The 27,157-nt window shown below is 43.8% G+C and overlaps 1 protein-coding gene across 2 annotated transcripts in view; it reads left to right on the top strand.

Moving 5' to 3' along the window:
• nhej1 (nonhomologous end-joining factor 1) overlaps positions 1-26,897 on the top strand; it is an 81,459-nt gene extending 54,562 nt beyond the window's left edge. The window contains exons 7-9 of one of the 2 annotated variants that reach the window (XM_084319200.1): positions 8,224-8,419; positions 11,460-11,560; positions 25,633-26,897. In XM_084319200.1, the coding sequence (XP_084175326.1) occupies positions 8,224-8,419; positions 11,460-11,560; positions 25,633-25,704 (369 nt within the window). In that variant the 3' untranslated portion in view covers positions 25,705-26,897. The remainder of the gene's footprint in view (positions 1-8,223; positions 8,420-11,459; positions 11,561-25,632) is intronic. The other variant, XM_084319201.1, reaches the window with a different exon arrangement.
• The last annotated feature ends 260 nt before the right edge of the window (positions 26,898-27,157 follow it).

Raw genomic sequence — 27,157 nt, forward strand, 5'->3', positions numbered from 1 at the left:
ACTCGCGCAACAACTCGGCAAAAAGTTGCACGCGGGCCGCACTAACACTATTGATTGATTGAATTGATTGATTGAAAAGTTTATTAACAGATTGCAGAATGGGTACAGTACAGTACATCTCAATACATACAATTGTTAAGGGGATGCAGACCAGAGAAAGACTTTCGTCTTGTTTACATCAGGGTCCCCCATTTTCAATTCATCATAACATATATGACATACATGACATACAGATAGACAGTACTGCTACATCTATACATTTATGACATATCAGATTTGCAAATACAGTACTGTTTGTGATACAAAAGTGTCCAGAAAAGGAGTGTATATACATTTGGCGTAGAAACTGTACATTGGAGGAGGTTGGTGGGGTGGGGTTGGGTGGGTTGGGTGAGGGCTGTACATTGGAGGTGGGGGGGGGGGGGGGTTGGGTAGGGGACATACACACATTTTACACTGTACATTGGAATATTGACAAAGCCTTACTTGGTCATTTACTGTACAACTAGGTTAGGACATTTGTAGGGGCCAGTTTCGAATTGCAGTCTCACGTAGGTGTTTTTTGAGAGTGTTTTTGAAGGTGGGTAGTGATTCACATTCCTTTACAGCTTTAGGCAGGGCGTTCCACATTGATGTGGCATAATTGCGAAACGTGTTTAGTCCCTTGTTTGAGCCGAATCTGGGTTTTACATGATTTGTGGAGCTCCCTCTGGTGTTGTGATCGTGGTATTCACTGACCTTTGGGAAGTATTTTGACATGTACATGGGTACCTTGGTCGCGTAGTGTATCTTGTAGACCAGGCCCATTGCAAGTTGCTGTACTCTGTCGTCTACTCTAAGCCATCCTAGGTTGTCAAAGTGGGCAGGGGTGAGGTGGGTTCTAGGAGTCAGGTCAAGTAGTAGTCTGACTAGCTTGTTTTGAGATGTTTGTAATTTGTTTTTTAGTGCCTTTGAGGTGCTTTGGTACCATGAGGTGCAAGCATAGTCGTAGTACCCTTGAATGAGTGCTCCTGCTAGAGTCTTCAGGGTATTCTTGTTTACCAGAGAGGAGATCCGGTACAAGAATCGCGTTCGTTGGTTGACTTTTTTTTATTACATTGGATGCCATTTTGTCACAGGAAAGATTAGCCTCTAGGATGGAACCCAGGTAGGTAATTTCATCTTTCCTTGTGATAATATTGTCACCCACTGTAACCGAGAAGCCGTCGGTCTTGCTGAGTTTGTTATTTGAACCGAAGAGAATGGACTCTGTTTTGCCCATGTGTAATGATAGTTTGTTGTCGGCGAGCCATATGCAGATTTTGCCTAGTTCCGAGCTGAGGGCTTTTTCAACCTGTAACTTGTTCTTGTCAGAGACCAGCAGGGCTGAGTCGTCCGCAAACAGGAACAAGTTGCAGTCACAAGCTGACGACATGTCATTTGCATAAATTAGGAATAGTAGCGGTCCTAGTATGCTTCCTTGTGGAACACCACAGCTCACTGTGAGGGGGGGGGATAGGGTACCGTTTACTTCCACCATCTGTTCCCTCCCCTCCAGGTAGGATTGTATCCAGCTCACTGATAAACTATCAAAACCAATTGCTTTTAGCTTGTCAATCAGAATGGTGTGATTGACAGTGTCGAAGGCCTTTTGTAGGTCCAGCATGACCATGCCGCAGTATTTGCCCGCGTCCACCTCTTGTTTGATGTGGTCGTTCAAGTAGAGAAGGCATGTGTCAGTGGAGTGGGATGTTCTGAAGCCAGATTGGAATTCGTAGATTAGATTTTTTTCCGCGAGGTACTTTTCGATCTGTTCGTATACTATTTTTTCCATGACTTTCGAGATGGATGTAAGGATAGAAACAGGGCGGTAGTTACCCGGGTCTAATTTGCTGCCCTTTTTGTGCAGGGGTGTTACTCTAAACTAAACTTTGATGTCAAGTAGGGTGCCGCAAAATATCATCCAGCGGGCCGCAACTGGCCCGCGAGCCGCGAGTTTGAGATCCCTGCTTTAAAGTGTCCTTTCCATTTTGTTTTAAAGTGACCGTTTGTGTGTGAGCGAATGCAGCATGTGTACTTGTGTGTGGAGAGTTCAGTGTTCAATGTTCTGATGGGGGAAGAAGCTGAGCCGTAGTCTCTCTGTTCTTGTTGCGTGTGTGTGTAGTCGCTTGCCTGACCGCAGCAGCTTGAACAGGCTGTTGTTGGCGTGGTGGGGGTCTTTCATTATTCTGCAGGCTCTGGATTTGCACCTCCTGTTATATAAGTCCTTTGAACAGGGAGTCACGTGGCAACCGGAAGTGACATGGAAGGAAGCTTAGGTCAACAACCCGGTGATGGAGGTGACGGGGGTGGGGGGTGTAAACATGGGATGTATGGGCACTGAGCTGTTTTCCAACTAATAATAGGGCAATGTCAACACACCGTGCCACCTCTCCCTATGCCCTCTTCCTCTAGACCCGCCTCCCTGTCTCGGTTTGAAGGGTGGACCGCGTGCCCCACCGTCCGCCAGCCGCACCGTCTTGAGATGTCACCAGGTGAAGTCGGCTCCTTCACCCCAGCTCAGACCCGGGGGGAGGGACCGGGGGGGGGGGGGGGGGGCGTTGGCGCGGCTTACGAGGCCAAAGGAAAGTTCCACAAGAACATTAAAGGAGGAAGGAGGCGGCAGAGGTTATTGAACTTGAAGTCACTTTGTACTCGCCTCTTCCATTCCTCAAGTAGCATTCCTCTCTCCTCGCTCCTAGCCTTTTGTACGGGCAAACTCGTTTCATTGTGGTAGCGGTAGTAGGAGTAATCAATTGATTCCACACTGGGAAATCCCTTTTATCACTGACGGACCACAAGTAACACAAAACCCGGAACAGAGCGCTGTTGACACACTGCTCACAGAGACACGTATACGAACACATTGTAATGCAAAGTAAAGCGAATGACAACTATCTGCCTGTGCTGCAGGGAAATCCACATGGGCGCAGGTAGAACTCTGCCACAGAACCAGGAACACACCACCCCTCAGCCACAGGTGTCCCGAATGCTGAATATGAACACTCCCACGCAGAGAGTTGGACGACGTTCCACAGTCAAACATCTCTGCCCGAAGAGCCGAAGTAAACGAACCAGTGCTACTTATACTCGTATTACTTTCCCTTAAAGGAACACGTCAACATTACGGGAGAGTCTGACAAAAAGATGGATACCAATTTCTTCTCTGTGCGTTCAGTAGAAAGCTATCCGGCTGTAAACTAGCCTAGCTTAGCATAAATGAATGGAAGTGGATACAGACCAGCTAGCCTAGCTGTTGGCCGCCTCTCCCTGAGTTTTTAGCTAGGCTAGCTGGTCCGTATCCGCTTCCATTCACATATACTACATTATTCATTATACTACACATTATACTACATTCACATACTACAATGCACTTTACTGCTCCTTTGCACTCTGGTTAGATGCCAACTTTGTTTAGTTGTGCTCTGTACTTGTACTTGTGCAATGTGTGTTTGTTTTTTACACATTGCATTCAAAGTGATTGGAGATGGGCTTAGAGGTAACATACTGGGCTTTAACCCTTTCACTGCCACACTACCAAATGGTTAACCCTTTCACTGCGATAATACAGAAGGTTAACCCTTTCACTGCCACACGACAAAGGGTTGACCCTTTCACAATCACACTACAGAAGGTTAACCCTTTCACTACCACACTACTACAGACGGTTAACCGTCTGTAGTGTGGTAGTGAAAGGTTAACCTTCTGTAGTGTGGTAGTGAAAGGGTTAAGGGGACATACTGGACTTTAAGAGGACAACAAATGTCATTATTTTATTAACAAACACAATACTTACAAACTCATTGTCTACGCCAACAAAACTAACCATAATTTAATACAATATCTGCGCTGATCATACTTTTCTGTCGGTCATACTTGACCAGGAAAAAAAAAAGCAATAAACGCGAAAAGAACCAGCTGACTGGTCAAAGTTTAAAAAAATTTAAAAAAAAAGAGACAGGAGGGGCTAGTATAGTGATATATATATTTATCCCTTTATTATATATATATATATACTGATATCAAGAAAAGGCCCCTTTGAATATTGTGACGTCTTTCCCCTATGGCAGGAAGGGCTAGTATAGTTATATATATATATATATATATATATATATATATATATATATATATATATATACTATATAGTGTAGTGATATATATATAGTATTATATATTCTATATAGTGTAGTGAATGGTAGAGGGGAAGAACATTGCCTCTTTGCTTGCTTTCTCTGAAGAGCAGCAGTAGTACACATTAGTCCCTCTGTGCCCAAAGGAGAACTAAGGCTCACCAGAGCATACATTTATTTTTATGATATTTAAACAAACAAATAGCAGAAAATAAATCAATGCAAACCTCTAAACGCTGACCAGAGTGTGTTTAGGAGCCCCCCTCTCACTGACAGCGAGCGCGAGACCACCGATTTCTTCCCCCTCCCCCCCCCCCCCCCCCCCCCCCCGGTCAATATTTGAGGAGCTAATTTGGAGAGTTTGTCCCTCTCTCTCTCCGCTTGAGAAAAAAAGAGAGACGGATTTTGTGAATATCAGTGTGTTTTTCTGTGTGTCGGTCGTGACTTTGCATAATGTCGCATGAGTTTACACGCGCTCTTATCTGACAGTCTTGTGGTGGAGAAACTGGGTACTTTATGTATATGTGTGTGTATATATCTACCAAATGTGCATTACTGTGTGTGCCTTTTGTGTGTGTGTTTCTCGCCTCCGGTCGCATACTTCCTGTCACATACTTCCTGTTTACTGTTCTCCCTACCTGTGGTCAGCTGTGTCTATAACGGTGCTTTGATCAGGGTCTTATCGCGGCGTGGTCGCACCTCCGTCACGCCTTCGTCACACCTCCGCCCATGTGACTCCCGGAGAAGCAGGCCTGCCCCGGGGCCATAAATCAAACACGCCACGCAGGGCGCTGAGCAGCACTAAACCTGGACCAGAAACCATGGGTTCCAATAGTGAGGAAACCCACAACGTGCACTCGACGTATTCCCCTTTAATATCAAGACTCTATTGGATTAGGGCGTCCCTTTTGTTAAAGCTTGGGTAGGCAACTTTCCAGCGTGGTGCCGCATGCTTTGCACTCATAACAAGGGTATTCCACAAACGTCCAGAGACCGCGGCGGTAAAACACATTTCCTAGCCTCTCTGACCGGCAGGCGGTTTTGCACATGATGGTGGTGTGGGTTTAACGATGCGACCCTGGGAACACCACTTGGCGGCCAACCCTGATCTGGTTGTTAAAGGGATAGTTCCGATTTTTTTGGACCCCTAGCCCTATTTCTCACTTACCAACAGGTGCGTTACTCAAAAACGGTTATATATTCCTTGCTACTCATTTCAATATTATTACTTTACTTATTACTCTCTGAGAGCAGTCATTCTACTCGTTACGTTAATTACGTTGCAGCCGCCAGAATTGCTTCGTTTCTTTACAGTCACGATTCGGTAACCTACAACACGCTACTGCTCCTGTGTGCCTCTGTGTGAATAATCACGTCATGGTAGCAACACCTCAAGGGAGCTTTCAAACCAGGCTGCCGCAATGACAGAGCTGCGCTGAGCCGACATCGTTGTTTAAAATGGACACGTGCTCGCTGTAGAGCAGAGCAGCACCTCTGGTGTGAAAGATCATTAACTGAAAACCACCAGCCCCCCCCCCCCCCCCCCCCGATTTACAGATCAACAATGATGTTCTTGTCATCCCAGAGGTCGTTTAGTCAGAGGACAGCCCTACTTTCAGCTCCTCTCTGTCTTTATCTCTCTCTGCCTCCGCTCTCTCTCTCTCTGTCTTTATCTCTCTCTGCCTCTTCTCTCTCTCTCTCTCTCTCTCTTTATCTCTCTCTGCCTCCGCTCTCTCTCTCTCTGTCTTTATCTCTCTCTGCCTCTTCTCTCTCTCTCTCTCTTTATCTCTCTCTGCCTCTTCTCTCTCTCTCTCTCTCTCTCTCTCTCTCTCTCTCTCTCTCTCTCTCTGTCTTTATCTCTCTCTGCCTCTCCTCCCTCTATCTCTCTCTGCCTCTCCCCCTCTCTCTCTCTCTCTGCCTCTCCCCCTCTCTCTCTCTCTCCCCCTCTCTCTCTCTCTGCCTCTCCTCCCCCCCCTCTCTCTCTTTCTTTCTCTCTCTGTCCCCTGAAATTCTCTCTCTCTCTCTTTCTCTCGCTCTCTGTCCCCTGAAATTTGTTCCATTTTATATTCTTAACCCTCTCTTTGCTGACCTCATGTTGCTGCTCGTTGGGTCTTGGTGTGGACAGGCCTGTTTGCACAGGTCACTGCGTATTTCTGGACTTTTCTCCACTGCTGTTTTTCTTAAATGTTCTACCTCAGAAATATGGGTAGCCTGTAAAAGTTAAATATTTGGTGTATATATATATATATATGCGTAGCGAGATGGTCACAGGTGTCAAATAAGGTCTTCAAATAAACACTGATTTTCCTGAGACATGCGTCTGTCGGTGTATCTTATTACTCTCTGTCTGTCTCTGTCTCTGTCTGTCTGTCTCTCTCTCTCTCTCTCTCTCTGTCCATGTGGGGTCAGAGGTCTGTGAGGGGGTTCCAGGGGGTCCCCAGAAATATGGGAGTATATTTTAACGTCATAATTGTTCCACAGACTAGAAGTGGAGCCCAATGAGTGAATGCATAATAAATACTATTATGTTCATAGGTTTCACACTCTTCACTGTTATGTCTGTCTCTCTCTCTCTACCTACATACCTACATGCATACATATGTAAGGGATAATGTATAGCTACGAGGTCATTGTCGCAAAATAATTGACCGACACAGAGTTTAAAATACCGAGGCGCCTCGGCGAGGTGTTTTAAACGTCAGTGAAGGTAAATTATTTTGCGATGATGACCGAGTATAGCTATACATTATCCCGCTTATTACATGGCTAACTTACTAACAATATACCTAATTCATTTGACAAAATCGACAAGACGAGATCAAATGCAGACGCAGTTGTTCTGTGGCTCTGTCAGCCCAAATAAAGTGATTATTATTATCGCGGGCAGCCCGGCAGGTGTGTCTGATTGCACTGAAACAGTGTGCGTCAGTGGGGCTTGATTACTCCAGCTGCGAAAAACAATAATCACCGGTGGTTATCGAAAAATAATTCACCGCTGTCGGGGGCTATTGACCAATCACAATCAAGCATTTCGGCGAATGTTAAAACGCCATGTAATAAGGGTCCATAACCTGATCAATTTATGAATCCTAGACACCAAAACTTTGAGAGCCACTGGTAATTGGCAAATAAAATGTCTCTCTCTCTCCCTGTCGTTGTCTCTCTCCCCCTCTGTGTCTCTCTGCCCCCCATCTCTCCCCCTCTGTGTGTCTCTCTCTCTACCTCTCTCTCTCCCCTGTCTGTCTCTCTCCCCCCTCTGTCTCTCTCCACCTCTCCCCCCTCCATCTGTCTCTCTCCCCCTGTCTTTGTCTCTCTGCCCCCTCTCTCTCTCCCCCTCTGTGTCTCTCTCCCCCCTCTGTGCTCTCTGCCCCCCCCTCTCTCTCCCCCTCTGTGTCTCTCTCCCCCCTCTGTGCTCTCTGCCCCCCCCTCTCTCTCCCCCTCTGTGTCTCTCTCCCCCTCTCTGTCCCTCCCCTATCTCTCTCTCCCTCTCTCTGCCCCCTCTCTCTCTCTCCCCCTCTCTCTGCCCCCCTCTCTCTCTCCCTCTCTCTCTATCCCTCTCTCCCCCTCTCTGTCTCTCTCCCTCTCTCTCTGCCTCCCCTCTCTCTCTCCACCTCTCTCTGCCCCCCCTCTCTCTCTCTACACCTATCTCCCCCTCTCTGCCCCCCCTCTATCCCTTTCTCCCTCTCTGTCCCCCTCTCTCTCCCCCTCTATCTGCCCCCCCTCTCTCTCTCTCCCCCTCTATCTGCCCCCTCTCTCTCTCTCCCCCTCTCTCTGCCCCCTCTCTCTCTCTCCCCCTCTCTCTCGCCCTCTTTCTGTCCCCCTCTCTCTCTCTCTGCCCCCCCCCCTCTCTCTCTCCCCCCCCTCTCTGTGTCTCTCTCTCTCCACCTCTCTCTCCCCCTCTCTGTGTCTCTCTCTCCATCTCTCTCCACCTCTCTCCCCCTCTCTGTGTCTCTCTCTCTCTGCCCCCCCTCTCTCTCTCCCCCTCTCTGTGTCTCTCTCTCCACCTCTCTCCCCCTCTCTGTGTGTCTCTCTCTCTCTCTCTGCCCCCCCCTCCCTCTCCCTCCCTCTCTCTCAGACTCTACCTCAGCTGTGTGCCGGTCATCAGGAGGGGTTAGGCTTCAACGCTGACCTCCAGGATCTCTACACGGCCCTGGTCACCCACGGCAACACGCGCAAACGCAAGCTGTCGGAGAGACACTCCCCCGAAGAGGAGGAGCCCACTGCTCAGGGCACAGTGACAGACCACGCCCCCAGCCACGCCCCCCCTCCAGGTGTCCGCTTGTCGTGTGATTGGTCAAGCCTGATGATGCTCGCTGCTCTCCCCACCAACCCCTCCCCTTCTCAACTAAAGCCCAAACAAAGTAGTGGTCCACCGATATATATTTTAAATAAATATGATAAATATATGTTTATATATACAGTATATATATTAATGAATATATAAGTAAATATTATGTAACATTACTCAGTAATATGAGTACTAAAAATGTGTCCAACTTTACTCTTATAAAGGTTCACTAAGGGCGCCCTCGTGGCGCACCGCATAGTGCCTCGCACACCTACGTGGCCGCCCCGGGTTCGCCTCCCGGTGACATTTGTCGCATGTCTTCCCCACATCTCCTCCCGTTCGCCCTCTCCTCTGTCGGTCCTGCGTGGCCAGTAAAAGCTGTAAAAATGCAAAAAAATCACAAAAAAAAAATGAATAAATAAAGGTTCACTAAAACATCCCCTGTTTTTTAAGCATTAAAACCAAACAATGGACCTCAATGCATCACAACAACAGACGCATTGTACAACAGTTCATTGATCAGCTAAATCTTCCATTGATCAAAGGGCATTCCCTGGACCCCTGGCACTTCTAAACCAAATCACCTCACATGGGGAAAAATGTAGGGTCACAAAATATCCTATTCTACTATGTGGAATCAAAACAGTGTCACAAATCCAATAATGAATGGAGTCCAGAGTTAATCTCTTTGACCTTTTATAGACTAATTTACTTTTGTACAGTAAAACTGAAGTTCCCTCTCCCCCTCTCACACAGTACCATGTGAGAAATTATTTTCCTTGTCTGGGCCTATTGGGGGACAGACACATACTGTACATACAAGACATGCATGTCAGTAATTAAAATGTACTCAGAAATGTTTGTCTGAAGAAGTCTAACTTTGACGGCCCTAATATATATATATGCATGTTTCGCTGGCTCCAGTAGGCTACTTTATGCTAGAGGGGAAATTATGGATACAACCGTCGCAGGGAATCCGTTGATGCCAGTCATGTCATGCTAGCTTATCCGGAAAGGGGCTAAATAGGGCTCACAGATATTTTACATGGAAGAATATTTTACATGCAATATTTTATGTCCAAAAGGTTAGTAATATTTTCTCCGGTTAAATTTAAGCGAACTCCATGTTTACTAGAATAATCACAAAGATCTGATCAACAAGAGAAAGTTGTCATTCAAGTTCAGGTTGGCTATATTGAATGCTTGAATGTAATTTAATGTATCCTTAACCTCTTCCACCCGTGCAGTCCATCGGCGGACCGCAAATGACATCACGTCATAAATCAATCTCTCCAGACTGTTTGACAAAAGTATCGTTTTATTTTTCAAACGTATTCAAGTAGAAACATCATAACCATGTCACAACAGCATTTATAATGTATATTATCATCAATACGTTAGTTTACCAATAGGTTAAAGTGTTATTAGATAGATTTTCATTTTCGTTTTGGTCTTATTTAGTTCGCGAAAGTCAACCATTTTGGAAGATTTGAACGTCAGGAATTGTTTTTTTTGCCATTTTGTAGAGGACACCGAGAGCTTTCGATGAGCGTTGGAATTTTTCCGAACGATACTTCCCAAAAGCCTCTATGGGGTTTCAAGCTACTTACTTCTGTATGCATTTTTTTAATATCTCTTATTATTCGGGATAATAAACCACACAACTTATCGTTATTGACATATATTGAAGCGCAGTTGGTTTCTCTTCCCTATTTTTAGCATGTAGCAACATTTAGATTTGAAATTAGTTTCAAAATGATTGCACCCTGATAAAAATAAAAAAGCTACTGTACATACAGTAGATTTCATTATCTGTTCTTATGCACGCCTGGTGATACTAAATCCAAATTGAACTCTGCCATTTTAAATATACGATTTGGCACAATCCATAAATGTGTGAATTGGCTATAATAAGGTAATTTATAAGCCTGCTATTCTATATTCTATAATAATATTTCAAATTGCATTGGTCCGGATGGGAGAATTCAGTACTGTATCTACAAAACCTTCTGTTTAATCATCTTCCCTTTATTCATTTCCTTGGATTTTCTGTACACATGATCTCAAGAAGGTACTGAACGAGATCAGTGGCAGTTTTTCATGTCTGGTCATTATTAGCATGGTGTTATTCACTGTCAAAGAAAAATCATAATTCATATCCTCCTTTGTTTCATCAGAATTTAAGCAAGCCTAGTAATAGACACAATATTTCTGACACTGGGAATACATTCACTGAGGTCCATAGATGTCCCTAGATACCAAGAATATGCAAATGGACCTTGTAGAAGTGGAGCAATATTCCATTTACTATTTATTTTAGGCATTTCAGAAAATAGGGCTCCGGGCTTAAGAGGTTTGTGTTTGTTTTTTTCATAGGCTGATATCTATCATTTTGAGATACGGTAATCGCCATTGAGGCAGTGGGCAGATGTACAAAGATTTATGTATAATGTGTGGTTTTTGGATGGACTGCAATTACTCCCCCTTATTTCCAAATCAGACTGGCTTCGCCTTCTTAGAATGGGTGGGGTACCCCTTTAATTAAAAGTCCTCACAAGGATCTAACTAGACAGACAGACAGACAGACAGACAGACAGACAGACAGACACACACACCCGCCCGCCCACTACCTCAACTTCAACAGATAGTTCTAGAGCAGTGGTTCTCAAACTACGGGTCGCGACCCAAATTGGGGTCGCAGGTAGGTGACAGTGCATTGGAAAGTAAAACTACATTTGACTAACAGAATGACTAACAGAATTTGACTAAATATGCCTCGTTTTATAAATGTGTATTGATAACATAGTGCTGTAATTACATTTTCTAATAAATATGCATGATCAAGTTCAACAACGTGTGCTTTTATTTTGATATTCCTTAATTTCACGTTGAAATAACGCGATACATTAAGTGTGGGGTCCCCAAAACAATTCCTAAATAAAATGGGGTCACGGTATGAAAAAGTTTGAGAACCCCTGTTCTAGAGTTGTCCTAGAGACCGACTGTCCATCTGCCTGTTCTAGATGAGGGGTCTGTCCACGCTGAGCCAGGGGAAGGGGACAGAGACCGTGACCATGGCGACAGAGCCGGAGCCAAGATGGCCGCCATGCCCAGAGAACAACAGGTACTAAATGTCACTTTGGGCTTGATATTGAATATGGTTTTAACACTTATCTCTGTACCGAAAATCAATGGGATTTGTCTTTCAACAGTTGCATACATTTAGCATTTGATTGGTTGATAAATTATATACTGGTATTTGATATTTAGATTTGAGATTTTACGATAGGTTAAGACATTGATCTCCAACCTTTGTCAATCAAGTTGTGTCATGTTTTAATTGATTTGTTATCCTTGCTTTTTGCATCGTCTTATTGTTATGATGTCATATGCTGTGTGATTGTATTATGCTTTTGTTTTTCTTATTTCTGTATGTACACTCAACTTGACTGTAAATGAGGGAAACCTCAGTTGCCTTTCGTTTTCGTTTTCGAGTTTAAATAAAGGTTTGAATGAATGTATTTGTTTCTATTAACAGGAAATCATACTTTTTTAAAGATTTTAAATCTCTGGTGAAATGAAAAAAATCTCTATTCTAGACAATATACCAACGTCTGGAGGGACTACGGGGTGACAGGAGGTAGAGCGGTCGTCTGGTTACTCTGGTAATCAGAAGGTTAGGGTTAGACAGTGGCTCAGGAGGTAGAGCGGTCGTCTGGTAATCAGAAGGTTAGGGTTAGACAGTGGCTCAGGAGGTAGAGCGGTCGTCTGGTAATCAGAAGGTTAGGGTTAGACAGTGGCTCAGGAGGTAGAGCGGTCATCTGGTAATCAGAAGGTTAGGGTTAGACAGTGGCTCAGGAGGTAGAGTGGTTGTCTGGTAATCAGAAGGTTAGGGTTAGACAGTGGCTCAGGAGGTAGAGTGGTTGTCTGGTAATCAGAAGGTTCCCGACTCGATTCCAGCTCCTCCCGGCAGCGTGTCAAAGTGTCCTTGAGCAAGACACTTAACCCCTAACTGCTCCCGATGAGCAGGTTGGCACCTTGCATGGTTGCTTCTGCCGTCGGTGTGTGAATGTGAGGCATAAGTTGTAAAGTGTTTCAAGTTCAAGTTTCAAGTTTGTTTATTAGTTGTCACAATAAAATACATGTACTTTACGGTGAAATGCTTGGTTCTGTATGAGCCCCTGAGTGTGCTTCATACAGTAAAAAAGTAAGTAAAAAAGGAATATACAATATACAATCTAAGTACAGTGAGGTACAAATGCAGACAATGAGGTACAAAACTTTAAGGTACGAAGTATGAATGTAGTGCAAATCTCTTTTAATAAATAGATTAAAGTGTCTAAAGTGAGTGTTAATAAGGTGAGTGTTTGTTTAAAAGTGAGTGTGTGCATGTGGATGTGTGTGCAATGAGTGTAGATGATGGGTTGTTACATAGAGTCATTGAGCGTCCTGATGGCCTGGGGATAGAAGCACCTTCTGAGTCTCTCTGTACTGGCCATGAGACTTGTTTTGGATAAAAGCTGTTATATGACTGCAGTCTATCTACGTTACCCATAGATCACACCAACAAGGCATTTGAAACCAGCCTTCCAAACATGGTGTTTGGAAAAGGACATTTGGAAAAGGGCTTCCAAGCAGGCCCAAAAATTATTAAAACATATAGAACCAAGTTAACTATAAAAGAAGTCTGGTCAGAATACCAGTGTTCTATGCTCTGCTTGGTGCCAGACTTTGGTGTCAGTTCTATTGAAGCCTGTATTCAAATTCAAAATATACAAGCTATCTGAAGAAATATACATCAACCAATATATCAAACGTTAAAGCTTTCTACTGAACTCACAGAGAGGAAACTGGTATCTATCTTCTTGTCTCTCTCTCTGGAGAAGACGGTAAGTTAATTTCCCAAAATGTTGGCGTGTTCCTTTAACAATGTAACAAATTGCCAATGATTCTGACATCTGAGGTAATAACCTGTTTATATAAAAGGTCATAAACGAGGAAATGACTGATTCCATTCAACTCAATGGCACGCAATAGAGACTCCTACTGGTTGGTCTGCTCAGCAAGGAGGGTATCTGGTACCTCTGCACACGTTACGCTCTCCCAGTGAAACTCGCTGTCAGGTGGAAAGAAGCGACTGGCAACTCCACATGTTTTTGAGGAGGCATGTGGTAGTCTACACCCACCCCAGACCAACACAGTGTAGTCTACACCCTCTAGAATCAACAGAGGGTAATCTACATCCTCTAGATCAACAAAGGGTCATCTACACCCTCCCCAGACCGACAGAGGATCGTCTATACCAGTGGTTCCCAAAGTCGGGGTCGCGACCCAAAGGTGGGCCGCGAGCAGCCACGGATGGGCCGCGAGATGATTAAAAAAAAAAAAAAAAAAAAAAAAAAATTTATTTTTTTATTTTTTTATTTTTTTATTTTTTTTATTTTTTTGTCAGGCCACTGAACTTAGAAGCAGGCCAGGACAGTGTTTCTAGTTGTATTCTAAAATTCTATTCTATTGTATTCTAAAATGTGACTATATGGTTTTATATTAACTTAATAAATAAACAAAAACGAAAAATCTACTTATTTCAACGAACATTTCAAACTAAATAACAGATTATGCACATAAAACGTTGAAAACAACCGAAGCAACAATAGTATTTTAATGAGGCTATTATTATTATCATTATTATTTTGCAACAAGTTAGCCCTCTCATAAATAGCACATATAAATGAATAACTAACTTGAACTAACTTAATAGGATTGAAGTGATATTTGGCTTAAAAAATCGGTCGCCTGACAAAAAAAAAAAAAAAAAAAGCCTGACGATGTGCATTGGGCCGCGGCTCTCTGACGCCTTATTTTCTGGGCCCCGGCCTGAAAAGTTTGGGAACCCCTGGTCTATACCAGGGGTGGCCAACCCGCGGCTCACGAGCCGCATGCAGCTCTTTGCCCGCCAATGTGTGGCTCCTCCCTCCATAAAAAAAAGATTATAATATTATTATTATTTTTTTTTTGTCATTCATTCCATAAGACATAGAATAAACATTTAGAGATTTTTTTATGATTCATTTGCTTGTTCTTGGTATCTGATTCTAGGGACATCTATGTATTCCCAGTGTCAGAAATATTGTGTGTGTTTTTTTTTTTTAAATCCTCTTTTTCTCTGCCTGATTTTCTATGCTTTTCCTCCCATCCCAATTTAGTTGTTATGCCAAATTCCCCCCTCCCCTACCTGGTCGTTGTGTGCATGTTCCCCCTACTGGTCGGTACAAGGGAACCCTGAAGTCTACTACATGCTTCCTCCGACACATGCGGAGACAGCCAGCGGCTCTCTTTTCACCTGGCAGCGAGGACTCTCATTGGTGGAGTGTAACGCGTGGGAGGTCACGCTGCCTTCACCACTTCCTGCCTTTCGCTGAGCAGGCGCCCAGACCTGACCTGTAGGTGTCGCTGTCCAGATTACCACCCACGACTTCCCTCCCGCTAACTCAGCCAAACGACTTAGTATGACGATTGGCCCAAGCCGCAGGCAATGCTGACTCCGGGAGTCGAGGCCGCAGCCTCTTGCATTGGTGATGAGCGCAATCTCCGCTACACCACCCGACCGCCTTTGTGTATGTTACTAGGCTTTAATTGTAATGAACCAAAGGAGAATATCAATTCAATTATATATATATATTTTTTTTTATCTTTGACTGTGAATAACACCATGCTAAAATTTACCAGACCTGTCAAATCTAAGCAAATTAATAAAGGGAAGATGATTAAACAGAAGGTTTTGTAGATACAGTACAGTATTGAATTATGCCATCCGGACACATGCAATTTGAAATATGATTATAGAATATCAGGCCTATAAATTACCTTATTATGGCCAAGTCGCACATCTATGGATAGGGCCAAATCTCCCCTTTCCAATGGCAGAATTCAATCTGGATTTAGTATCACCAGGCGTGATTCACAAGTACAGTTACTTCTTTATAATGTAAATTTCTCCAAAAAATATTTCATCAGATTGCAACGCCGTTTTTTGCTAGACGTTCACAGAAAGGTAGAGAAACTAACTGTGTTCTGTATTATGGCAATAACGTTCAGGTTTGTGGGAGATAATCCCGATCTCGTTTTTCGAAATTCGAAAGTCCATCAAAAGCCCTGGGTCTCTTCCTTCAAAAGACTACACTCACTTTTGGCTGCGCCACTTCCTCCCGTCAATATGCGCCGGTTTCCGACTCAATGCCCTGAGATTTCTATACACTAATAACAGTTACAATCATTGGTAAACAAACGTAATGCTGAAAATATACACTTTTACTGCTGTTTTGACAGGGTTAGGGTCTTTACTATTGGCTACATTTGAAAAGAAAACGCAACATTATTTCATACATTATGTAGAGATGGATTTATGGCCTGATGTCATTTGCGGTCCAGTACCGGACCGCTCTGGCTTAAGAGGTTAACCCTGTGAGGCCCAAATAAAAAAGACATTAGCAACATCAGAGGCCAGAGGGTGGGACCTATAAACACATGAAGGGTGCCGTGACTGAAAAAAAGGTTGAGAAACGCTGGTATATATGGTGTGGCTCTTTGTGGTACCACAGTAATTTTTGTGGCTCTTAGTCTCTGACTGGTTGGCCACCCCTGGTCTATACCATTCCCAGACTGACAGTTGGTTAGTCTACACCCTCCAGACTGACAGTAGGGTAGACTACACCCCCCCCCCCCCCCCAGACCAACAGTAGGGTAGTCTACACCCTCCAGACTGACAGTAGGGTAGTCTACCCCCCCCCCCCCCCAGACCAACAGTAGGGTAGTCTACACCCTCCCCAGACTGACAGTAGATAGTCTACACTAGAGCTGTCCCCGACTAAGGATTTGGATAGTCTACTTTGATTGGCCGAAATTAGCCGATAGTCGACTATTGGTCGACTATGATTTTTATTTTTTTAATAAAAAAAGTATACTTTCTTTTTTTATTATTATTTTTTTTATCATTCCATTTGGGCTGTGGGGGATGCTTAATGTCTGAAGGAGTCGACTGACGGCTTCTTGTCCTCTGCAAAAGCATGCAATTGGTCCACTGATGGATACATCTTGATATTTGTCTAGTCTAGTGCAGTGGTTTTCAACCTGTGGTACGCGTACCACTAGTGGTACTTGGGCCCCCTGCTGGTGGTACTCGGAGGGATCCCTGGATTATCAATGTTTTTCAAAAATTTTAACCAACTTTTAAATCAAATACAATTAATGAAAATAAGCTTGAGATAATTGAAATTGGGGTTTAAAATAAGTTGTACATTTATTTGGTTGTTTTTAGATTCAGAAAAAAAACATGTTTGTTTCCATGACGTTGTTTCTGACGGACACTAGTACCTGTGGCGTAGGCACGATTAGCTAACGTTACAAGCAAGCTAGTGATGACTAGCCGAGGGATGTCGCGAAAGTGGCTCAAAACAGGAGATATTCGAAAGAGAATAGTGGAGGAGAATATTTTTTTAACCAGAAGATTTCTTCACAACAAAACGTGATGGACTGAATAAGCGCAAGTCCACGATTCAATCCTGCTGTACAACCACAGCCAAGCCTCGTATCGTGCCAGGTAAGTAACACTATACCAACACTCGTTTCTCAAAGCCTTCCGTCTCTTCTAAAATGTAAAACTGTTTTGTTGATTTACATCCACATCACTATTCATTCATCATTATGCTGTTACTGATGTCGGATTAGACTTTATTTGATTGGACTCAGGGAAAGAGTCGGGATTTGATGCAGGATATCGGCGATATTATGCAAACAATTTATTTCTATTTTAACTAACCCGGCCGCAAATGACCCGCAAACAATACAAATATTTTAGTTTGACTTGCGACTCTGGATCAGCCCGCGCAAAACTAGTGTGTGTGTGAGAGAGAGGGGGAGGAGAGAGAAGGAGAGAAAGGGAAGGAGAGGGAGGGAGAGATGGAGAGGGAGAGACACAGTGGGGGAGACGGAGCATCTGACACACTTATTTATTTGTTTGAACTGTATTATATCCCTCCCTGTTACACTTTGTGCATGTGTGAGAGAGAGAGGGAGAGAGTGTGAGAGAGAGAGGGAGAGAGAGTGTGTGAGATGGAGAGAGTGAGAGAGAGTGTGAGAGAGAGATGGAGAGTGTTCATTCAGAGCGAGTGTTTGAATGAAGTACATTTACTGAAATACAGTTCTTAATTTTCTCACTTGCTATGTTCTCAATGCCCCTCGCATTGTATGAAAATTGTGTGGAAGAGTTTGCTAGTTCTAGTACCCCTTTCGTACATTGTGGCTGTGTCTGACAAAAGTTAACAATAAATAATGTTATTAGGAATAAATCTGCCTTCTGCGTGAACTGTGCATAGCTGAATAGAGTTAGACTGTATTTTAACGTTGGTCATATGGTGGTACTTGGAGAGCCAGCTACGCTCTCAAGTGGTACTTGGTGTAAAAAGGTTGAGAACCACTGGTCTAGTGTGTTCATTAGATGGGTGAAATCCTCTTTCAGTGCCTCTGTGCCTGTTTTCTTAGGCAGTTAGCCTCTGGTATGTGTGCCATTAGCGTTAGCCACGCTTCTAGGCCTCTTTTCTTTTGGAAAGAATGATAAAGAAATTTTAGAAAAAATATAATAATAAAAACAAATCTTTTTTTTTTTTTTTTTTTTTGTGCATTCGATAAGAGGTTGGCAGTCGACTACGGCTCCTTTCGATCGATTAGTCGACTATTCGACTAATAGGGGTCAGCCCTAGTCTACACCCTCCAGATCGACAGAGGGCAGTGCAATGACCAGGACTGTGACACACAGGAATTGGAATAACGACTAAATTGGGGAGAAAATGGCAACAACAAAAAAAGGTTTACCATTTAGATCAAACTGCAGTGGTGGATGAGGTCACTGATTCCACTGATGCCCTGAGGGGCCTGATGTATATGAACAGTGGTGGACGGGGTAAAGGTATTTTTATGCTTCCTTAGAAGTGCGTCTGAATCGCCATTCAGGTCGGAAAAGTCACTCTCCAAAACCAATGTGGCCGAATGTACCGCCCATCTCCACAGATGCCACCCACCTCCACAGATACCGCCCACCTCCACAGAGATACCGTCCACCTCCACAGCAATACCGCCCACCTCCACAGAGATACCGCCCACCTCCACAGAGATACCGCCCACCTCCACAGCAATAACGCCCACCTCCACAGAGATACCGCCCACCTCCACAGAGATACCACCCACCTCCACAGAGATACCACCCACCTCCACAGCAATACCACTCACCTCCACAGAGATACCGTCCACCTCCACAGAGATACCACCAAAAAAGCACCTCTAGGTGGGCCAATCACCCGCTTAGCGGAACAAAATGATTACAGAAACATTCATGGAAAATACACAGCGAAGTTTGGACGTGGAAGGTGTCTCTCCCCAGACAAGTATGGTGCTGGACAACTCAAGCCGAAAGGACGTTGCCCAGCTGATCCCCCTTCTCACAACTAAACACATTACAAAGATCGGCTCCTGGAACATTCGAACAATGTACCAAGCCGGTAAAGCCGCCCAGATAGCGTCGGAAATGAAACAGTACAACCTTTCTTTAATAGGACTCAGTGAAACAAGATGGACTCAATCAGGAAAAGCACAACTTTCAAGTGGAGAAACAATAATATACTCAGGTCATGAGCAAGACAATGCCCCACACACAGAGGGAGTAGGACTCATGCTCTCAAGAGAAGCAGCTAGGTCCCTCATGGAGTGGGAGGCAATAAATGCACGCATCCTCACAGCTAGATTTTTCACCAAAAGCAAAAAAATCACAATCATACAATGCTACGCACCCACTAACGAGGCAGAACAGCAAGCAAAAGAACATTTCTACGGTATACTACAGCAAGTCATCAACCGGCAGAAAAAGAAAGACATGATCATCCTGACAGGAGACTTCAACGCAAAAATAGGACAAGACAACACAGGAAAAGAGCAAATAATGGGCAAACATGGTCTAGGGGAAATGAACAACAATGGTGAACAATTCACAGACTTCTGCGCATTCCATAACCTGGTCATAGGAGGCAGCGTCTTTCCGCACAAAAGAGTTCATAAAGCCACATGGATTTCACCGGACCACAAAACAGAGAACCAGATTGACCATATATGCATCAGACAGAAATTCAGGAGATCCCTCCAAGACGTCAGAGTGAAAAGAGGAGCCGATGCAGCTACAGATCACCACCTCCTGATAGGAACTCTCCGGTTAAAACTCAAGAAATTCACCAACACTGCAAAAAAAGTCAGTACAAGGTACAATGTCAGCCTCCTCCAAGATCAGAACACCAGAGAGAAATTTAAAATCAGTCTCTCAAACCGGTTCCACCCCCTGAGCCAACTGGAAGAACATCAATCCATCGATGAACGTTGGCAGAACATGAAGAGGGCATGGACGGAGACATGTGAGGACACATGTGGGAGGAAGACGAGGCACCACAAGGAGTGGATGACAGGAGAAACACTACAGAAAATTCAGACTCGCAAACAAGCCAAAGACACTCTCAACAATAGTCGCACAAGAGCTGCAAAAGTAAAAGCACAACAAGACTACACCACGGCAGACAAGCGGGTAAAAAGGAGCATCAAGAACGACAAAAAACAATTCATCAACAACCTGGCAACTCAAGCAGAAGAAGCAGCAGCTCAACACAACATGAAGGAACTCTACGACATCACAAGGAAACTGGCTAATAAACGCAAAACTCCGGACAGACCAATATTAGACAAAGAAGGAAAAACACTCGCAAAGCAAGAGGCTCAGCTGAAGAGATGGGCAGAACATTTCAGAGACATACTGAACAGACCCAAACCGACAGCGCTAGCCAACATCCATCCAGCGGTACACTCCCTACCGGTCAATACCAACAAGCCCAATAAACACGAAATAAAAAAGGCCATTCAAAAACTGAAAAACAATAAAGCACCAGGACCTGACGGAATACCCCCAGAGGCCATAAAAGCAGACCCAGAAATGGCAACAACACTACTCCACAAACTCTTTGGACAGATCTGGGATGAAGAAAAGGTGCCAAGCGACTGGGCAGAGGGATACCTGGTGAAGCTCCCCAAAAAAGGCAACCTGAAGGACTGTAACAACTACAGGGGCATCATGCTCACATCTGTGCCAGGGAAGATTTTGAGCAGGATCATCCTGGAAAGACTGTCCAAAGAAGTGGACAAAGAATTCCGAGAAGAACAAGCAGGTTTCCGACAGGACAGATCATGTACAGATCACATTGCCACCCTCCGCATTATCATAGAACAGACCCTGGAATGGAACACATCTCTCCACCTCACATTCATCGACTTCCACAAAGCATTCGACAGTCTAGACAGAGACACTATATGGAAACTCATGGCACATTACGGTATCCCAACGAAGTTCATAACCATCATCCACCAGCTGTACCTACAATCATCCTGCAGAGTAATACACAACGGCCAGCTCACAGACAGCTTTACAGTAGAGACAGGAGTCAGACAGGGCTGCCTACTGTCCCCTTTCCTTTTTCTTCTGGCAGTCGACTGGATCATGAAACAAACCACAGCCGAACAAAATCTGGGCATTCAGTGGACAATGTGGTCTCAATTAGAGGATTTAGACTTTGCCGACGACATAGTCCTCCTCTCACACACACAAACACAAATGCAGACCAAACTCACAAAACTTGCCACAATTGCAGCTACCACAGGACTATCAATAAAGCAAAAACAAAGGAGATGAAGATGAACCACAATTTAGAAGAGGCCGTACAACCGGACGGAGAAGCACTGGACGAGGTGGACACCTTCACATACCTGGGAAGCATCGTGGGGAAGGACGGAGGTAGCGACAAAGACATCAAAGCAAGAATAGGGAAGGCAAGAACAGCATTTTTAATACTGAAGCAAACATGGAATTCAAACCACATCTCCACAAAGACCAAACTCTGCATCTTCAACACCAATGTCAAATCAGTTCTATTATACGGAGCAGAAACATGGAGAACAACAAAAGCAACCTCAAACAAACTGCAAACCTTCATAAACAGATGTTTACGACACATCCTGGGAATCTACTGGCCAAACACCATCACAAACGAACAGCTCTGGCAAACCACTCAACAAGAACCACTTGAAACCCTAATCAAACACAGGAAATGGGGCTGGATTGGACACACCCTGAGAAAACCATCCTCCAACACAACCAGGCAGGCCTTAACCTGGAACCCACAGGGGAAGAGAAAGCCAGGAAGACCCAGAAACAGCTGGAGAAGGTCTGTCGAGGCGGATCTCAAGGAAGAAAGAACATCATGGAAGGAAGCAGAGAAAATCGCCCAACACCGAACCAGCTGGAGAGATTTCATGAATGACCTATGCTCCCCAAAGAGCAAAAGGGTTTAAGTAAGTCAAGTCCACAGCGATACCGCCCACCTCCACAGATACCGCCCACCTCCACAGCGATACCGCCCACCTCCACAGATACCGCCCCATCTCCGCAGCAGACGAGTGGGGTCTGGAAGGGACAGACTGGGGATAGGTGACCACGCTGGACAACTTTTGCCACAACCATTTCCAGCAAGCCTTAACTGATGCCAGATCAGAATGCTCCGGCCCGAGGAGCCTTATGCATAAGAGCAGTATCATTCTCAGCCTTAACACTTTGAGTGCCAGCCATGAGAAATCTCGTTAGTTCATGCCATGCGTTGAGTGCCAGGAACGAGAAATCTCGTTATTTAATCGTTTTTTATTTATTTATTATTGATTTCCATAAAGTTTTCATCAATCTAGCCTCACGTTACCACTGGGACTCTGTCTGAGTTTGAACAGGGAAAATACCACCCCCTATCGTCTGCCGGATGGTAATGCACCCTTTGGATTGGATTGAATGAAAAAGCATGGGGAAAAGAAAGTCCGGAATCCACATTTTACTTGTCAGGCATGTAATCCGAGCCGATTGCAGTCTTCGCCGACCCTCAGAACAGCGTGGAATCGGTATTTCCAGTACCCAGCATTGGATCAATAAACGCGATCGATATTTGGAATGGCGATCAGGAATTGGAATAATCTTTTTGGAGAACATCTGATCTGAGGTAAGGAATCTATTTTACCAGTCTTGGGATAATCAGAGCTTTTTTCACCTATATCTCCGCGTGTCCCATATGTGTGTGTGTGGCTGTGAGTGTGTGTGTGCTGATCAGGAAATAAGATAATCGATTTTTCAGCCTGCTTCTCTAGCATGCTTAAGTACACATATAATATCGATAAACTAGCATTTATTTGAAAACGATTCATAAATAGGCCGAAAAATGACAACGTGTTTTGTGTATTCCAGTAAAGCGCGATTCCTGCAGAATCTTAATTTTTTTCTGGAAGTTTAAAAAAACTAGCATTTTTCAAAATGGTATAAAACGGAAATGAACCGATTAAAAACAAAAAAAAATTCGTTTCGACAATGTTGACTGCAAACCAGTCATTGATAAGCGACGGGCGTATTAGACACATAGCTATAATTTAAGATATAGTTTATGCGTTTGCAAATGTGATCGCCCTCCCATTGACTACAGCGCTGGCACTCAAGCGCTATTTTTGGCTCCCCCTGCTGGCACGGAAAGTGTTAAAAGGGAATTCCATCCACTTCAAGGATCTACACGTTATTCCTGCACCCTACGACAGCCCAGTCAATATTTGTGACCATGCACCACTTTCCCTCCGAAAGGGGACATATTATGTATCTTTTCAACTTCTTTGACTCTGTGGAACATCTTTTATAAAAAAAAATTGGCAAAGAAACTAGTCTAAATCTAATTTTATAATTTCAAAGACACCTGTCGTGCACTCTTTCTGTTCTACCAAAAAAAAGTCAAAGCCTGGAATTCCTTGAAAAAAGCAAATTTTTTAACAAGGTGCTTAAAAGTCATTGAAATTCAAATCAACCATTCGCATTGAAAGTTTTGTTCATCCATGATCAAATTGTTCTGAATCAAGAAATAAATTTTTTTTATTTAAAGTAACTAATTGTCGGAAATTGGTTTTAAGCCATAAATGTTGGATTTCTATATAAAACTGTATTTAAGTGAATTGTATCATTTTAAATGCCCTTTTAAAATTAAGAATAGTGCTTGGAAAAGTACTTGAAAGTCCTTTAATTTCATTTTGCAATGTCTGTGGGAACCCTGCTAGTGGTCAAGAACTCCAGTGGATACCTTTTAACATATTTAATAAATAATCTTATATTAAAAGTGATGTATATAACATTCAGCCACTAGAATAGATCAACAGCGTCATGTATCCAATCAGGTGCATTCCATGTGGGGGAAATTGGAAGTAGGGAAGCGATACATGCACGTAACATGAAAACAACATTCATTTTGGACCTGCCAAAATCTTTATTATTATTATAATAATAATATCAGTATACAATATCAGTAATTATTTTGGGGGGGAAGCAATACTTTTATTCCACACCTTTTTTCCTGGTTGCGCAGGACCGACAGCTTTTTATTAGCCACACAGGACAGACAGAGGAGAGAGGGAGAAACGGGAGGAGAAGAAGGGAAGACATGCAGCATATGGTCACCGGGTGTGGGGAACGAACCCGGGACGACCGCTTCGCGACTCAGCGTGCTATGTGGTGTGCTACTGGAGCGCCCCGTATTCCACACCTTTCTAAAAGCTCTGTGGATGTATTATTTTTAATTGAAATGAAAAATACATATTTCTACATAGAAATGTTATCTGTCGGACCTTTAACACATTCGGGGCCATTGGGATCCGTCTAATCCCACTCTATACGGCCAGCATATCAAAACAAACTTTCATTGTGCGTGAGGCTGTTTGTAGAGCTAAATCTATACTTTATATTATTGCTATCTGTCCATTCTCATTGTCAATTGACACTATAAACCATCCCTTCAATATGCCTTAAATACAAAAAAAATTCATCAATACGTTCCCATTTTATAGCGTCGTGAATATGAACGTTATAGCAGAATGTTCTGGGGTATTTCCTGGAACGCGAGTTACAAGGCGCTAAGTTAATAACGTTAAATCGAATGGCATTTCAGCTATAGACAAGCTAGAGCTAAAACTCAAAATGCATATTGTCGGTATCATGGTCCACCATGAATGCATGAAAGGGGGGGGGGCGGGGGACGTCGTTTCTGAATATTGATTACCAATAACGGCATTAGCCTCAGTAGCCGTATTCGCTGATCGGCTGGTTGGGTATGATAACAAGGCCTGATCAGCATGTCATTTACGTGAAAAAGCTCTTACCTGTGGCCGGTTGGACTGCAAAAAGGATTTCCCAGTTATCGATCGCCATCTGGTAGATTCATATGTCCATTGGCTGATGATATATTCCTTTACTGCATACTGAATTCAGCATCCCAAAAACTATTCCAGGTCATCGGCTACACGCATAGCTTTAGGCTAACAGAAAAGCCCATTCATAAAAAAAAAAATTTAAAACACCGGTCTGTAACAGGGAACACTGTATTATCAAGACAGCGCCCCTACAAGGATCTGGCCGGTAATGCACTTTTCCGAATTCCAAGAGTAGGGTAAATCTGCAGTGCCGCTCGGTGACATTGAGTAGGATATTACAATGGAATAAAAGCCAAAACAACCTTACCACGTATATATACGTGGTTGGCCGTCAAGCGTTGGATCTGAAACACGTATATATACGTGGTTGGCCCCAAATGTGTTAATTGTCCCCCCCTGTCTACTTTAGAAAAACGAACGAGAATGCTTTGAGAAAAGTTAAATGGAAACAACAATGAGCTATAGTCTGTTTACATTCCTGATAACTACTGTATATTGCTTTATAACTCGTAAATGTTCAGACTAGGTGCTATAGATAAACATTTTATCTAGAGAAATAATTTTTACATGTTGTGCGCATGTATCCCCTCCCTACTTCTCTTTTCCCCATGTGGAATGTACCTGATTGATAAACATGCTGGTGCTCTAGTGTGACATCTAGTGGCTGAATCTTATCTATAGCACCTTTTAATATCTGGTTGCTTGTGTAAAGTTATTACCGCGTTTGTCTTTCTAACAGATTTGTTCGCGGAGGTCAGTAAATTGTTCCAATTATTTACAGTTGTTTGCAGGCTGTGTGACACACTCTTAAGCTGCGCTCCTTCTGTCCTCCCGCAGGGGACGCCACCTCCAACAGAACGCCTCCCCTCCAGACCAAAGAAGAAGAAGGCGGTGGGGCTGTTTAGATGAGCCCTAATCCCCCCCCTCCTCTACACACATCCACAAGGGAATATCAGGGATTTTTTTTTGGATCCACTTTTTCTCCTTATTTTTCTCCCATCCCAATTTCGCCTCGCCAATTCTTCCTTCAATTCTCCCCTCCCCTGTCTCGAACGTTGCTAGACTATGCCTCCCACTGGTCGGCTGCAGTGAGGACCAAGCCTTGCATCACGTGTCCCCTCCGGTACACGAGGAGGCAGCTGTCGCATCTTTTCACCTGAACAGCACGATCTCTCAGTGGCGAGGAGTAACGCGTGGGAGGCTCACGCTGCCCCCGTTACTTCCTGATTCTGCTGTACAGGCGCACCAACCGACCTGTAGGAGTCGCTGTCCACAATGTCCAATCCCCACCCACCGGCTTTCCCACCCCTAACACTGCCAATTGTGTTAGTATGAACGACCAAGCCGGTAGCAACGCCGTGAGCTGGGCTCGAACCCAGCATATCCTGCGTTAGTGGCGAGCGCCTTGCCCACTGCGCCACTCAGCCGCCCAAAATCAGGGATTTTTTTTATAAATTAATTTGTTTCTGCTTTGCATCTGTTATTTCCTACTATACTATACTGTGCTGATCACATCTCCTGATAACTAGAAGATAAATATGAACAGTAGAAATATTAGAATTTGGAGTGATGGACAAAAAACATGGATTCATCGTCCATATTGCAGTATGGACATTTCATCACCAGCCTTAAAGGACCAGACCAGGCGTTTTGACTTTGGTTCCAAGTCATTTGGAAGTTACTGAATGATTTGGTCGTTTTCTGCCTATTCACTGCTACCACAGGCTTGGCTTCCAGTGCGTCTGAAGATGTGACCATAATATATATAAACAGATGATAAAAGTTGTCATTAAAAGGTGTCATTCAACATCTTGTGTGTGACAAATTATGTCCCAAAACAAGTCAGCAGGAGGGGTTCTCCTCTGGCAGCTAAGGGTAAGTGGTATTGTTTGTCTAGCAGTGTCGAACTTGAGTGCTACACTCTTGAGTGCATTGTAGTATAGACATAGTACATGGTAGATAGCAGTATAGACATAGCATAGTAGGTAGTGGTATAGACATAGTAGATAGTAGTATAGTACATAATAGTAAAAGACAGTAAGAATGTTTTTTTTTTTTTTTTTTTTTTTTTTTGGACGTGTGTTTTTAGTCGACTGTGAAAAATTGGGGTACTGTTAGCCCATTTAGACCTAAAACGCCTGCTAATAATGCATTATATAGCCTGCATATACACACAAATGTGTTTCGGCGTACCCTAAAGGGAGGATTGGCATTATCCCACCCTAATAAGAGACGGGTATTTCATTATTGCACATCAGGCTTGGGTGTGAAGAAGCGGCTAATCTACAGGTGTAAAGATATTCTGTTCATTCATTAACCATACGCATTGTTATTACCTGCATTGCTTTTACCCTTTACTCTG

The sequence above is a fragment of the Notolepis coatsorum genome, assembly GCF_963971535.1.
Source record: "Notolepis coatsorum genome assembly, chromosome: 1".
Taxonomy (NCBI): Eukaryota; Metazoa; Chordata; class Actinopteri; order Aulopiformes; family Paralepididae; genus Notolepis; species Notolepis coatsorum.